Below are 17,129 nucleotides of genomic sequence, written 5' to 3'. Positions count from 1 at the left end.
CTGTTGCTTAAGTGTTTATTTTGGGGGTATAGTTTTCCTTTAAGGGTGCCCAAGAGCTGCACAGTGGGGATACCGTGACACCTCCCTTAAGTAAAAGATTTTATTTAATGCATTCTGCTAACTGCCATCTTTGCAGATAAGCATTATATCATAAACAGTTTTTTGCTTCTTTACATTTTAAACCTGAGCCATTCTTTCCTCGTGTATTTTTATTTCTTCTGCTCTATTGAAAGTTCGTTTTCTTACATGAGTGACCTAATTTTTGAAAACATATTGGTGAAATAAATAAGCTATACATTTACAGATAGTTCATCTCTCTAAAATCTATTGGGGTAATGTCACAAGGTCCCGGCTTCTGTTTCCTGATGTTAATTACAGGTCAAGAATAACCTGCTTCCCGCTGAGATGAAATGGTGGTAAGCAGCAGGGTTTTCATCACTAGAACATGTAGTAGTGACCACAATGCACCAGGCAATGTCATGTGACATTCTCTTTTTGTCTCTGTTGCTTTTCTCAAGATCTGCACATTTCTAACGGATGGTAATTGCTGCATTAGTACGACACATGGGCTGCTGTTGCAGAACACACAATCAGTAGTGATTTCTCGTGTGCCACACTTACCAGCATTTCCCATCAATTACTTTAAAGGAGAAGGAAAGGTTAAAACTAAATAAGCATTATCAGAAAGGTCTATATAAATACACTAGTAAACCCTCACAGTAATGCTGATCACTGTCAAAATAAACACCATATTGTGTACACATGAACTTCTGTATCAGACTTCCTGCCTTCAGCTTAAACCTCCAGGGCTAGAGCTTGAGCATGCTCAGTTTGCTCCTCTCGCCCTTCCTGCTGTAATCTGAGCTCAGGGTTATGAGCGAGCAGGGAGAGACTCGGGCAGGAAGTGATGTCACAACAAGCTAATATGGCAGCTGTTATCCTAAACAAACAGAGAGCTTCTAGAGCTGTTTACTCAGGTATGGAAAAGCATTCTAAAGAATAAAACTTGCATTCTAGCTTGTACTGCTGTGGCTAATCTATTGGCAATAAACTGCCTTGGTAGCTTTCCTTCTCCTTTAAGTCAATGGCACATGTCTGTGTTACATTTTTTTCCTGAGAAAAGTTTCTGAGACAAAATATGTGCACACTTCTGCATTCTATGACATTACCCTAAATAAAGGGGAGAAAAAATAATGTTAGCAGCTCCGATGGCCAATCATTTTCTCCAGGCCAACTAGAATTTCCTAGCTCACAAGTTCCGGCTGAATGTTTATCCTCTGAAGGATTTCTTCCGGCATACAAAACACTGGATTAACAGGCTTGATTCTTTCTTCTCCCAGCAGAGATAAGCCAGCAATACCAAACAGTGTATGGAATGGATCCACCTGAAAGCAAACAAAACATCATCTGAACTGAAGCATTCCATTAATTAATATGCAAGTGTACAGTCATATGAACTCTCAGCCTGCATAATAATTTACTCCACTTTCAACAAAAAAAGATAACAGTGATATGTCTTTCATTTCCCACGAACATCTGAATACTGGGGTATTTTCTGAACAAAGATTTTTAGTGAAGCAGTATTCAGCTATATGAAATGAAATCAAATGTGAAAAACTGACTGTACAAATTTGGGTACCCTTGTAATTTTGCTAATCTGAATGCATGTAACTGCTCAATACTGAATACTGGCAACACCAAATTGGTTTGATTAGCTCGTTAAAGATGACCATACACGGGCCGATGAAAGCTGTCGGCAGCTTATTGGCCCGTGTATGGGGCCCCCCGAGGGGCTTCCCCGATCGAGATCTGACCAAAAGTAGGCCAGATCTCGATCGGATGGGACTAAAAATCTCGTCGGATGGCGGCTGCATCTGTTCATTGATGCAGTCCCGCGATCCGACCGCCCTTTCCCATTCAGTAGGATCCGATCATTGGGCCCACGATCGGATCAGCCCGATATTGCCCATATCGGGCCACCATCAAGGTGGGCATATCGGGGAGAGATCCGCTCGTTTGGCGACATAGCCAAACAAGCGGATCTCTCCATGTATGGCCAGCTTATGCCTTGAACTTCATGGGCAGGTGTGTCCAATCATGAGAAAAGGTATTAAGGTGGCCCTTTCTGCACTCACGCCACAAACAGTTGCCACAGTCATTTTGGAACAAAGTGCTTTGTACTGACAAAAATGTAGTTATTTGGTCATAACAAAAAGCTCTTTGCATGGCTGAAGAACACCACATTTCAAGAAAAACACCTGCTACCTACTGTCAAATTTGGTGGAGGTTCCATCATGCTGTGGGGCTGTGTGGTTAGTTCAGGGACTGGGGCTCTTGTTAAAGTCGAGGGTCGGATGAATTCAACCCAATATAAACATTCTTCAGGATAAAGTTCAAGCATCAGTCACAAAGTTGAAGTTACGCAGGGGTTGGATATTCCAACAAGACAATGACCATAAACACACTTGGAAATATACAAAGGCATTTATGCAGAGGGAGAAGTACAATATTCTGGAATGGCCGTCACAGTCCCCCCCACTTGAATATCTATGGGATGATTTGAAGCAGGATGTCCATGCTCAGTAGCCATCAAATTTAACTGAACTGGAGAGATTTTGTTTGGACAAATGTTCAAAAATACCACCATCCAGAATTAATACACTCCTCAAAGGCTATAGGAGGTGTCTAGAGGCTGTTACATTTGCAAAAGGAGGCTCAACTAAGTATTGATGTAATATCTCTGTTGGGGTGCCCAAATTTATGCACCTGTCTAATTTTGTTATGATGCATATTGCATATTTTCTGTTAATCCAATAAACTTTTCACTGCTGAAATACTACTGTTCCCATAAGGTGTGTTCTATATTAAAAGGAAGTTGAAAGCTCAGCCAAAGATAAACAAAACTCCAAAGACCTTTTGTGATTAGGAAAAAGGAAAGTAAAGCTTGGAATGAACAGCTGCGATCAACCCCATTGGTATAAAGTTGCTTTTCATTCTTTATGACTAGGTTGACCTTTTCCATTGATCTGAAAGACTTTTTATTTTAAATGTCTTGTTGGTTTCTTATAATTTGCTCTCTCCTGCCCTGCTAACACCATTTCATATTTAACCAATGCCGGACCAAGCAGCCACTTGTTTCTGGCACATGAAATTCTAACTTTATTTCAGTCAAAATTAGTAATAGTCCACACTGCTGGCTTTATAAATCTGGGAAATCTGCCTTACAGAAAAATGAAAAGTACTGTACTAAAAGAAAGAAAAGACAGAGTGACACTGAACTGAATAACATACCATGTCTCCTGGTCTATCAGCAAAACCTCCAGTCTCTTCATCTTGGCAAGCCAAAACAAATAAGCGAAGTTTCTCTCTATCAATCCAATTGAGTCTTCCAATAATTTTTAAGGAAGCCAACACCCACCATGAATAGCATACATCTGGTAGCTGAAAAAAATAGAGATCTGTGTATGGTAAGAACACAAACATACCTAGGGAGCAGCTATCTTAATAAGACAGAATATCTTAAAGAGCAAAAAGATTTTTTTTCTTAAAGGAGAACTACACCCATGACCCTCTCCACTGCTCGCTTTACTGCCCCCGCTCTCCAGCTCCCTGCCCCGCAGTATTTTTTCTTTTTAGAACACAGACAGAAGATGGAGCCTTTTAACTTCACTGTGCAACTCTGCAACTTTATAGCAGGTCAGCAGAAGGGAGACTTCTAAAGGGAATAAATACTGTGGGCAGGGAGCTTGGAGGGGGGCAGTGAAGGGGAGTTAAGGGGGGGGGGTTTATTTCTCCTTTAGTGAGAGCAATGGTGCTGTGGAATTCTTTCCTTGAAACAGTATAACTGGCAGATACATTTGATAGACAGGGTTAGTTGCCTTTTTAGCAAGTGAGAAAACATGAGGTTTCAGAAACAAACAAGTATTAACTTGATCCAAGGGCTGATCTTAATGCCCTTTTCTTTATTGTCATGATACAGCTGCAGCAGGTTACACAAAGCTTTACAATCATTTTTAACAAAAAGAGGCATGACAATAATGTAAGGAAGGACCCCTCTCTAAGGCAAATAGGAGATTACTTCAGATGGGGGCACCTTCCTGTAGATCAGTGGTTCTTGGGCCTTTTCAGTGGAAACCCCCCTTTGATGGCCAACCTTTCATCAGGCCCTTTTTTAGGTTATAAAACGTTTGCAGATATAAAATAATAGTGCTGTATCTGTCATTCAGCTGCTGTTGCACGAATATCTAAAACCTTCTTGTGTACTATAGGAACTCTTGTTCTAGAGCAACTAGAAGTTCAAAAACATGTCTTCTTCAACCTCTTCTGCAATGCAGAATTTTGAAATAGAAAATTCTGACAGACACTGAAAAGGTCAATGTCTGATAAGCAGCACTTTAAGAAGCTAGAAAATGGAAATCATTTCATATTTAGAACTGGCCCTAAACCTTGCTTATATGAACCATGAAGTCCACCAAGTTCAAACTTACAGGACATCTTTGATGATACCATTTTAAATAGGCTCAATAAATGCAAATGTCTGGGGAGGAAGCAATTGCTATTGATCTCCATCATTTTACAGTGAATTACATTTGCTTTCTACCTTTTCAGGTCGCCCATTGAGCCCACCAGATGGCAGTTGTCGCTCACAAAGCCACCAGCCGAGCAAATCAGCATTTACTTGGTGCAACTGGTCTGTTATGGCCAAGAATCCTGTGCAACAATAGATCTAAAATTAAAAAACAGAAAGTGACAATTTATTAACTTATGTTTGTTAATTCATGTAAAAAAAATAAACAAAAACATGATTTATTGCATAATCTATATTATATGAGACTGAAGAAGGAACAAAAAAACAGAACACAGAAGTTATAATTACATCCCGTTTCTGGATGAAATCTGCACACTTCTGTCAGTTTGTGGCCATTTAGATTATGAATTAAAATGTAAACATTAAGAATGCTATTGGAACATGTGGTACATTACCAGAATAAAGTCAGAACATTATATTTTAGCTCATTTGGATTGAGTTGCCTCTTTTATTTTATAATCCTACTTTATAACCTCGACATTTGCTATTTTGGTTTACAAGATTTGCAAAAGATCCCATATTAACATACTAAAAACTTGAGGGACTTGCAATGGAATGTTGATTACAAGGATGCTCCAAGCTTTTTGTAGGCGCATACGGGCAGTGATTAAATAACTACAGAAATAGTCAAGATAAAACAGATGCATAACTTGAGCAATAATATCTGTAGCCAGCAGCAGAATCACAACAGGAAGAGCAGACTGTATATTATGTAAATTATGCATAACCATTGCACCAGGCTACGGCTTCAGGCAACATGGGGAGATGCTACAGGCATTGGATTGTGTTGCTAGCTTAAAAATATAAAGTTTTTTTTCCAAACCAAAGAGAAAAAACAAAAAGCAACTTATGTTTTTCAACAACATGCATGCCTGCTTAAGGTATGTAGCTCGGCCTGCAAAACACTTATTGCTAATAAAAACACAAAAAAAGTTAATAAAACAATAAACAGAAATGTGACAGTTGCAATGTAGAATTATATAAATATTACAAATGTACTCACAATGTAACATTCCAATAATTATACATTGTAATATGTCTACATTATAATATATGGAGTTTTGTTATGCACGAATCGTACTGGCTATGGGTAACTGTGCCTCACAAACTTTGAAGTGTTTTGATTGTCAAGGTGATGTCAAAGCAAATGTGATCCAAAAACCCTTTGCCACTTGAGAAATCACATACAATTCTGCCAATGGCAGATGCTGAAACCATCTGTTATTCCCAAATGATCTCCACCTGCAGCCTGTCATTGGCTGAGCATTTTCTATTGATCTATATGGAGGCAGCGCTAGGCCTTAGTGAGCTGCTCTGCTTTCCTTGTGCTTCAAACTAGGACATTGAACTGGAATCTGCCACTATATAGTGCAGCAGTGAAAAATACAGTATATGACACCACTATTGTCTGTCTCAAGGAAGTGTAGCTTTTGTGTATACATGTGCACCTCAACTCTAAAAAACTTTGAAGCCAGAACCAGGTTGCCAGTTTACACCTCATCTGTCTCCTCCTGCTTAACCTTAAACAAAGAAGGACGAGTATCCTGTGCCCAGTCCTATAACACATGCCCACTAGTGCTTCTAAGGTATTACTGGTTTTCTTGTTGGTATTTTGTGCTTACCTTTTTGTTTTTTATTGTTTCAGGGAGGCTTCCACACAAATTAAATAGGTGGGTCTAAAGGGGATGTTCTAAATAAAGACATATTTGGCAATTTAAACAATATGTACAATTTGGTTTAATTTTAAAAAATGGATCATTTTCAAAACATCTACATGTAAACAGCAGTTCTGCATAAAGCCTTAGGTCTCTTCATTCTGCCAGCTAGGGGGCCTTACACGTAGTCACAAGGCAGTGAGATGCAGGTAACGTTTGCTAGTGCGCATGTGTATTCTTTCCTGCTAGTCATTGATCTGATCAGTACCTGTGCTTCCTCCGCTCTGTCTGTAACGTTATTCTTATGTAGCCTGGACTTTATACAGCCAGGTGAGCCCCTGGCTTAGGAAGACAGAAGAGACCTAAGGATCTATGCAGCGATGCATTTGCAGATAGGTATTTTGAAAACTAGTCATTTTTTAAAAATAAACCAAATTATAAATAGTGTAAATGGCCACATTTGTTTATATTCAAAAACTGTAATAAAGGCAAACATCCCCTTTAAGCTTACAAAAAAATTGTAGAGGCAAATTATCGCTTTGCACATTTTTTAGATTCATCTTATAGCTCAACTAGGGCACTTTCTACAGTTTCTAGCCTGCAAATACAAATGGCTTGTTATTCTGTATACAGAAAGGCTTCTTACCTGCCCTGCGTGAGATTCCGAGCCTGGCCTGCAACCAAAACCACCGTCAAAGTTCATACAAGATAAAACAAATTCTATGGCTTTTTCTATATTTACAGCATCCAGCCTGCCCTGCAAGAAAGAGTTACAAACTTTAAAGGGCATGTAAAGCCAAAATAATACAATACCCTTTTTAATTTCTTTAATGAAAAAAAAACCCATCTCCAATATACTTTAATTAAAAAATGTGTTCCGTTTTTACAAGAAACCTGACTGTATGCAGTGAAATTCTCCCTTCATTTACTGCTGTGGATAGGAATTGTCAGACAGTCCCTAACTGCTCTGCAGGGAAACAATCATACTTATGAACAGCAGAGGGAGCCCCCGCCTTACTTCCCAGCCATGCAGAACTCAAGCAGCTTTGTTTGTTTCCTTGTAGGGTAGTCAGCGACTGTGTAGAGATTTGCATTGGATTTTATTTTTGCCTTTACTATTTACAGCTCCAGATGCATGGACAACAGCCAGATTTAGTTGGAGGATTATTTTGTTGCAGCCACTGGTTCTGCAGAGCTGGAGAAAGTTTGTAAAAAACAATACAAAAACTCTAAAATCCACATTAGATTACATGACAATACAGGACCCAGAGCAGTCTGTATATTCTGATTATCAGCTTCTGGAAGATATTATTTGACTGCGTTTTGATAATTTATGACAATCCCTAAGTAGCCCAGACCACACTGAGCATGTGCACAGTCTTGGTCTTGCAAAGATGTTTACAAGATGGTGATCCCTTGTGGCAAACTTTGAAAGCATAAATCATTTGTTTGATTAGGCTTGTGGTGCAGTAAATTTATGTTTATGTTTAGTATACAAAATACAGCATTTTTAGCCGTATTCTATTTTAGTCTTTACTTCCCCTTTAATACTTAAATTGGAACCATATTAAAAGACTGCTGCAATCAGAGAAATGAAAGAGAAAATGTAACTTGTAGAGCAATGTAGCCTTTTTGCTAGTAAATTATTCTTAGAGACAATTAAAACCTAGCCCAAAACTACACACCGTTCCCAGCTAATATAACATAATATTCTTTAGGCTAATGGACAATAGAGGTGTTACCAAAGTGAACAATGCAGGAGTTTATAGTCTGAATTTGAGGTGTAAACAATGCAAGGGCCAATTAATCTCAGTACTGATAAATTTTAAAGTTTACACAAGGTAAGCAGTCATAACAGGCAGGCTTTCATGTGGGGGGCCATGCGGAAGGGGGTCGTGGGCTGGACAGGCCCACAGGCCACCAGTTGGACAGCACTGCTTTAAATAATAAGACATGGTATGGTGAGCTGTGCTTCCTTGTAATACCATCTAGTTGGTAGATATTTAGATAGATCAATCCAACAGTGATAAGACATATATTATACATTGACTTGACTTTAAATAGACAGGAATGAACCACAGCCTAAATACAGTATTATCCATCTCCACTTTTTATACGCAAGTAGCAAGGGATGGAGTTTCTTCCTAAAAATAATAGCACTCCCCAAGTGTGACATTCTACATTTTCCTGAGTCTCGCAGTGTGATAACTACATAGTGTTGCCGGTAAGCAAACATTACAGCGCTATTACAAAGGAAGGCATTGTGGCTTTCTGCACATCTCATTTATAAGAAATGCACATCTAACTTACCAAAAGAGCAAGTGTTGCAACAGCACAGAAAGAGAATCGTGTATCAATTTCTCCTGCAAAAAAAAGAGAAAATCAATATACATTCAGGATATTAAAAAGAGTCAATGTACTGGTCATGGAGAGTTTAACTGGTTACTGAAATATAATTTAAACTGCATCTTAATTGTTATTCTAACTTGAGATGACAAAACCGACATAATTTGAAGGAAAAACTGAAGCTTACAAAAGATTTTGATTAGAAATGCTGTATTTTTTATAGTGAACAAACACTATAACAGTTGTAATCTGTCCTTTAAAGTACACACAGCAGCTCATCATCTTCTGATCTTGCTCGGCAGTCATCTTATCATTTAAGCTTCACTGGCACTACATGTGCTCGGCATGCTTTGGGCAGCTTTAGAGGAGCTAAGGCCAGCTCTGTCATAAATGTTGAAGATTTTGCACTAATTACTTATTTTATTGTGTGATTTTGTGTGCATGTACTCTCAATAAGTAGAAAAATCATTTGGAACCTGCCACTATAGTGAAGGCCTTGGGCTGATACAGAATCCCAAAAACTTTTGGCATAATTAGTTGTTGAGTTTTAGTCATTATTTAAAGATGAAAAGCAAGAGAACTGTTTTACCCCATTTGTCTCCAGCAAACGATCCATCCTCTTTTTGTAGGCTTTGCACATAATCGACTATTCTATTGCTGTCAACTGCAGAGAGGCTATCGTACAGTGTGAGGATCTGAAGGTAAAAAAGGGAATCAATGGGAAGCCTAGCAAGTGCCTAGTATAAACATCATCTATTATATACATTTTCTCTCTATTGCTAATATATTCTGCCCTTTTTTTCTGACATTTAAAAGCATGTAACAGTTTGGCTCTAATAATCAGTAATACAAAGATACATAATTAGCTGAATAATCTTTCCCAGAAAGCTCCATGATTTAAATAACAGGCGACCCATACACATGCTATACGGAATGTTAATATTTAAGGAAAAAGGCACTGTACCTGCACAGCACTCAGGGTATACAACAGATGGGGATCATGGCCAATACTAGCACTAAATCCACCACAATCATGTTGGCACGATTTGATAAATGCTAGTATCTCTTCTTTGTTCATGCGCTGCAGCTCTCCCATGAGGTCCATAACAGTCAGGCCCCAGTAGATGCCACTCATCCGTAAATACTCCGACATACAGTATTCCTGAAATCAGTAATTAAAGGGGTTGTTCACATTTGAGTAAACTTTTAGTATGATGTAGAGAGTGATATTCTGAGACAATTTGTAATTCGTTTTCATTTTTTATTAGTTGTGGGTTTTGAGTTATTTAGCTTTTAATTCAGCAGCTATTCAGTTTGCAATTTCAGTAATCTGGTTGCTAGGGTTAAAACTACCCTAGCAACCATGCATTGATTTGAATAAGAGACTGGAATATGAATAGGAGAGGGCCTGTATAGAAAGATGAGTAATAAAAAGTAGCAATAACAATACCTTTGTAGCCTTACAGAGCATTTGTTATTTAGATGGGGTCAGTGACCCACATTTGAAAGCTGGAATGTGACAGAAGAAGGCAAATAATAATAAAGAAAAATCTATAGAAAATAAATAATGACAATTGGAAAGTTACTTAGAAATGGCAATTCTATAGCATGCAAAATGTTAACTTAAAGGTGAACTAACCCTTTAATGCTGAATATGAAAACCACCAAATCTACTATACCTAACAGATGACATTTTTACAGTTATTTTGATCATTAAAATGGTGTGTATTTCTGACTTCTTAATCTACAGATTTTAGTCTCTTTGTATTTCTTATTCCCTCTCTATCTCAGTCTCTCTATGCCTTCCCCATTATACTCCACTACCTTAATATACCAGTGGTCAACCTGAACCACCAAATGCCACCTGTGTTCCCATGCACACTGATTATGGAAAGGAAAATCTACTGGAACAATAGAAAGAGAAAGGGGCTCTAGCAGCCACTGTTTGGCCTTGTGTTCATTTTTCTACTGCTTAACACTAGTTTCCATTTGTGATCAGGTATATAGGCTTCCTGGTCTATACAAAAAATATCACAAAGCATTTATAATTTGTTGTGTCTGTGAATGGATGCAAGATGAGGAAGACCAGAGAGAAAAATGGGTTTAAAATGTTCGAGCATCTGTTGCCTACTGTATACAATAACGCCAATAACTCCTGATTTTAGGAGTTAACCAAAAATCAGGATAGGATAACCAAAAATCAGGCTGGCATATATTTTTTACGCCATGGTTGGCAGCATTACATCCTATCTGAGGTTTCATGGAGGTGATCAGTGAGGAGCAGGTAAATTGGATGCAACCTATTTTTGGCTGTCAGTGGAATTGCTCCAGATTACAATGGGATCTCAGACAAGATGCAATGTGGCCAAACACCATGAACGACAGCCTATAATAAAGCTTTCATTGCTGACTAAAACAAGGATAGTCTCGTAAACTTAACAGAACAGTAACACCAAAAAATGAAAGAGTCTTAAAGCAATGAAAATATAATGAACTTTTATGCTGCACTGGTAAAACTATAGTTTATATAAAGAAGCTGCTGTGTAGCCATGGGGGCAGCCATTCAAAGCTGAAAAGGAAGAAAAGGCACAGGATACACAGCAGATAACAGATAAGCTCTGTAGTACATAATGGTATTCTTTAGAACTTATCTGCTTTCTACTGTGTATCCTGTGCTTGAATGGCTGCCCCAATAGCTACACAGCAGCTTCTTTATATCAACTATAGTTGTATTTCTGAAGCAAAAACATCAGTTGTACCAGTGCAAGGCAACAATACATTATATTGTCATTCCTTTCATTATTTGGCATTACTGTTCATTTAAACAAACTGCATTTAAAGGAATCACGTGGTAAATGCAAAATAAACAATCTGTCATTTCTCATTTTCTTGTAAGTACATTTTTTTAATTAGAGCCTATGAAAGAGATTTAGCTGTTATACCAATGAACAGAAAAGTGGCAATAAAGAAAAGTCCTTGGTCAATTCACATCATTATTTTATATGGGAATGTGATACATACATAATCATCCTTTTTAGCTCCATACGACTCAATGTACTGTGCATGCTTCTCGAGAAGAAGTGCTTTTGGGGCATCTGATTTGATAACAACATCCTTCTGTGGTGTTCCCTTTAAAATAAAATGATAGAATCATTGTTCACATATCTAAAGTAAATACAGACAATTGTTATGGTACAGACAAGAATACAATGGGACAGAAAAACAAGTTAAATAAACAAACCACATGACATAATGAAACACAGTAATGTAAATGCTTTAATAAAGTGACTGTTACAGAAGAAAAACTTTTTGGTATACTAAAAAAATTCTAAACTTGAAATAATTGGAGTTTAAAGGGTTGTTCACCTTTGAGTTAACTTTTAGTTTGATGTAGCAAGGGATATTCTGAGACAATTTGCAATTTTTTTTTTTTATTATTTGTGTTAATTCACAAAATGTAATGATTTTAATGTTATATGTTAAATGGGTGGTTCACCTTTATGTTAACTTTTGGTATGTTATAAAATGACCAATTCTAAGCAACTTTTCAATTGGTCTTTATTATTATTATTTTTTATATGTTTTTTTTAATTATTTGCTTAATTTTTCTGACTCTTTCCAGCTTTCAAATGGGGGTCACTGACCCCATCTAAAAAACACATGCTCTGTAAAGCTACACATGTATTGTTATTATTACTCATCTTTCTATTCAGGCCCTCTCCCATTTATATTTCAGCTTCTTATTTAAATCAATGCATGGTTGCTAGGGTAATTTGGACCCTAGCAACCAGACTGCTTTTAGGGGGGTCACCTTTAAATACATTTTTAGTATAACGTAGAAAGTGATATTCTGAGAAAATTAGTATTCATTTTTTATTATTTAAGTTTTTTTGAGTTATTTAGCTTTTTATTCAGCAGTTCTTCAGTTTGCAATTTCAGCAATCTGACTGCTAGTGTCCAAATTACCCTAGCAACCATGCATTGATTTGAATAAGAGACTGGTATATGAATAAGTAGAGGCCTGAATAGAAAATCGAGTAATAAAAAGTTGCAATAAAAATAAATTTGTAGCCTCACAAAGCATTTGGTTTTTAGATGGTGTCAGTGATCCCCATTTGAAAACTGGAAAGTCACAAGAAGGCAAATAATTCAAAAACTATAAAAAAGAAAAAAATGAAGGCCAATTGAAAAGTTAGAATTGGCCATTCTATAACATACTGAAAACCACCCCTTTAAGGTGGTTCAAGCGTGAGATTGATCAAACATGCTCCTGCTATCAATTTTTTTTTAGAAATATTGCATAATTCATAGCATGAATCGAGAATATAATTAATAACAGTTTGAGAATGTATGGACAGCTTGGCTAATGCACTGTGATAGCCCACAATTCAGCACTCCTAAACATGCAACATCCTATACCTATGCCTAATTGATAGATGCTAAACTATAAGCGACAAACGTGGTGACCTAATGGTTATTCTATTTCTTTTTGTTATTATTCTGATCTATCTTTTTTCCTTTTACTTTTGTTGAATTTGCCATTGACCTGCCACAATAGCAAGTGGTTATTATAACCGCATATGATTGTCACAATACTAAACTCCCAACTGTGATTGTTTATTTTGCTACAAACCCCATTTCGTTTTTTTTTTGTCATCAAATGCGGCTTCTCTTTTTATCTTCAAAGAAAAATGTTGTGCCAATAAGTTACATTTTTACTTCATTAGATGAAAAAGGCTTCTGGCTCCTCTACATGTTGTTTTGCATATCTCAGGTGTTGCCATTCCTGATGTAGTTGTAGGGAAGGCTTCCTCCTGATGACTCTTCTATGGAGATCACGTTTGTACAACAAATACTGCACCACTGAATGATGCAACACCAATCCCATGTCAATAGAACATTTCTGCTGGTCCTTTGAATTTCTGACCAACAGTCAAGCAGTTCTCGCTGAAAAATTTTTGTTGGCTTTTTTTGGCCTTTTCTTGATGACATTGCAAACAGTGGCAATTGTGAGCTGGAAGCAGTTTGCAATCTTTTAATAACCTTCCCCTTCTTTGTAGGTATCAATTAGCTTCAAAATTGCTTTTGAGCACAATGTTTGGGATGTCCACAATGTTATTAAGCTTTACAATTGTCCTAATAGCTATTAAGGTACTTAGCAAACTTGCAAAAACAGCATTTATAACTGGACACATGCACATGTCAATATTACTATTTTCTTTGTCCCTATGTTTTAATATTTGTGAAATTAAATGTAACTGTGCACTTGCAAATATGATGTCTTGTTAAGGCATGGATTCCTACAGTGGTAATTTGCAAAGGGTTGGTCAAATCTTTAACAAAGCTATAGCCACCAAACTCCTTCCAGCATTGATCTGTCACACTTTTGGGTCTGGCTTTTTGCTGTGCTCATATTTTTGCATTCAACTGTATATCAACTTGCATATTAATGGGATTTACAGAATACGGTTACTTCACGAGGAAACATGGGGGGCGACTTCGGAAAATGAATCGCAGCGGGTGCCATTCCGCTGGCGATTTTTCATTCTAGCCGGTGGGAAGGCATTTCGGGGAGATTGTCACCTGGAAGAAGAGGAGATTTGTCGCCGGGGCAACTAATCTCCCCGAATCTGCCTGTGTGCCCTTACCCTAAATCTAGCCCTAAAATAACAATAGGTGGAAAGACCTATTTTTTAGGCAAGTGAAACACTGAATAAGCTGAAACTGTTTCTGAAAAAAAAGTGTATTTTATATCATATACATACTGACATACACTTGAGATGCGGATTTGAGTATTTAAATGCATGATCTGATTCCATATTGTACCTGGTTTCACTGGCCTGCACTATTTTTTTTTTTGTGTGCTTCCTTTTATGCAATTAATGATAAAGTTAACAAAAATATACATACACCATATTATACATGTACTTGGGTGCATCCTTTAACCTGCAATAAAGCAATTGGTCCATATCTCCCACTCACATTGAACATGTGCTTAAAGGGGTGGGTTATCTTTAAGGTAACTTTTAGGGGCAGATTTATCAAGGGTCGAATTTCGAGAGTTAATAAACCCTCGAATTTGACCCTGAAAGTAAAATCCTTTGAATTCGAAGGATTCTAGCGCAAAGGCTTTGATCGAACGATCGAATAAAAATCGTTTGATCGAATGATAAAATCCTTTGAATCGAAGGATTTTTATTAGATCAAAAAAAGCTTAGAAAAGTGCTGGGGAAGGTCCCCATAGGCTAACATTGCAGCTCGGTAGGTTTAAGTAGCAAAGTATGAAGCCGAAGTTTTTTTAAGAGCCAGTACTTCGACTATCGAATGGTTGAATAGTCGAACGATTTTTACTTTGAACAATTCTTATAATTCGATTGAAATTGACCAATTCGATGGTCGAAGTACCCAAAAAAATAATATGAAATTCGAATATATTTTTCCATTCGAATTCTTCACTCGAGCTTAGTTAATCTGCCCCTAGTATGTTATAGAATGGCCAATTCTAAGCAACTTGTCAATTGGTCTTCATTATTTATTTTCTATAGTTCTAGAATTATTTGCCTTTTTCTTCTGACTCTTTCCAGCTTTCGAATGGGCGTCGCTGACCCCATCTAAAAAGCAAATGCTCTGTAAGGCCACAAATGTATTGTTTTTGCTACTTTTTATTTCTCATCATTCTAGTAAAGGTCCTGTCATATTCATCTTCCAGTCTCTTATTAAAATCAATGCATGGTTGCTAGGGTAATTTGGACCCTGGTTACCAGGTGGCTTAAAATGCAAACTGAATAAAAAGATAAATACAAAAATCTTCAATAATAAAAAATGACAACCAATTGCAAAATGTCCGAGAATATCACCCTCTACAACATACTAAAAGTTATTTCAAAGGCTGGCACAATTCTAGTCGACCGAGCTGCCCATGGTTGTCCCATTAGTATATCTGATGGCTGATGACATTTTCTCCTAATTTGCCAATTATTAGCAATCACAACACAGTGCAGGGGGGCAGCGAGCAGAACCCACAGTGCAACATGCAGCAATATGTAACATTCGTGAATTCGGAGTTCCCTGAATTGGATCTAGAATACAAATAAAAACGAAATACTTATTAGAATTAATAACTGCGCTGATTGGAAAGGCGGTGGCCAACAGGAATGATGCCAAAGACCGATATAAGGGGAGACCTCAGAAGAACACGGAGAAGCACACAAACAAGAAAACATGCGGCTGGAAGGGGGGAAATGCAACATAAACATCCCTTGGTTACAATTAACTTTATGCTCCTCTTAATCGTTTTGCTTTAGGAAAAAAATGATTTCTATAAAAACCTCACCATGTCAGAGCAGGGCGGAACCACCTGTGTGTTGTCGTCACGAGACTTCAGCCCCGCTGATTGGTAGAGGGCCTCATTTTGCTGCCCAGACTGATGCCTGCGTACAGAGCACTTAGTGGGCCGACGCAGTGCCTGTGTAAAAACTTACTAATACCCCTGACATGGTTTAGTGAGTTTGTTGGTGACGTGCGCGTAAGCGGACCCCTGGAAAGAAAAATCTATTTTGTTAACATGTATAACGCTTGTATTAAAATCACGTATTACTTCTTCCTTTGTGATAGTTTTATAACTGGCACTCAAGAATGGAGCAGATGAGCACAGGGCATTGAACTAATCTGTGTGGCTCCTCCTGGCAATTCTGCTGCTAGAAGATGTCATAGAAAGTCTCTATTTAGTGGGCTGGTAACTCATAGGGTTGCCACCTGGCTAGTAATTTACTGGCCTGACCACTAAAAAAGATGCTTGACCCCAATGTTATTAATAGGGAAAAAATCGAAATATACAGGAAGGCCAATATTTTCCCCCAAAAAAGTTGGCAACCCTAGCTGCAACAGTTGTAATTAGGGTTGCCACCCATCCAGTATTTTACCAGCCTAGCCTATTAAACACCAGCCAAGGCCGGGGCTGGTATTACAAATTTACCGGCAATGTAGTTGCTGGTAAATTTGTAATACCCTTTAAAAAAGCCCTTGGCCTGTCCCCAATTCACTCAGAACTTACCTTTTATTCGGCCTTCTTTCAATGTGGTTCGGCCCCTTTTTGCATCATGGTACGTGGTTCTGCCCCTTTTGCGTGGCAGACTGCCCCTTTTGTTCTCGCCCGAGTCGCCCCTCCCCCCCATCATAAGAGGTGGCGACCCTAGTTGCAACTAAGGTTACACATATTTTTCAAGTTATTTGTAGTAGTATGTGTCCAACAGCTTTTTTTGCAAACTGTTATAGCTTAATGTAATAAAAACTGCAAAGTTTGCCCACAGCTAGGAACCTGTTGCAACCAATAAGATGCGTGTTTTCAAGCAGCTGATTAATAATTGCTATGGGCTAAAAGACAAGTCGCACACTTTAGACGTTTATTACATTACCCACATTGTAGCTGATCAGTCAATTTCAATGTATGGGAGCGATGTCATCGTTAAATATACCATGTAAAATAAAAGAATCCCCTCCTGAATGTTAAAGTAAGGAGATTCAGAGAGAATAATTAATTT

The 17,129-nt window shown here is 37.8% G+C and overlaps 1 protein-coding gene across 1 annotated transcript; it reads right to left on the bottom strand.

The window, feature by feature from the left end:
- Positions 1 to 86: 86 nt before the first annotated feature.
- rabggtb.L (Rab geranylgeranyltransferase subunit beta L homeolog) lies at positions 87 to 16,070 on the bottom strand. The gene is made up of 9 exons (XM_018258190.2): positions 15,923 to 16,070; positions 11,611 to 11,718; positions 9,554 to 9,751; positions 9,179 to 9,284; positions 8,554 to 8,606; positions 6,890 to 7,000; positions 4,601 to 4,726; positions 3,292 to 3,441; positions 87 to 1,385 (listed from the first exon to the last, which is right to left on the bottom strand). Exons 1-9 carry the CDS (start codon positions 15,923 to 15,925, stop codon positions 1,245 to 1,247), a joined length of 996 nt encoding a protein of 331 aa, XP_018113679.1. The 5' UTR covers positions 15,926 to 16,070; the 3' UTR covers positions 87 to 1,244.
- Between the last annotated feature and the right edge of the window lie 1,059 nt (positions 16,071 to 17,129).

The sequence above is a fragment of the Xenopus laevis genome, chromosome 4L, assembly GCF_017654675.1.
Source record: "Xenopus laevis strain J_2021 chromosome 4L, Xenopus_laevis_v10.1, whole genome shotgun sequence".
NCBI lineage: Eukaryota > Metazoa > Chordata > Amphibia > Anura > Pipidae > Xenopus > Xenopus laevis.
Note: the sequence above shows the minus strand (reverse complement) of the source record. Positions and strands in the feature narration are given on the sequence as shown.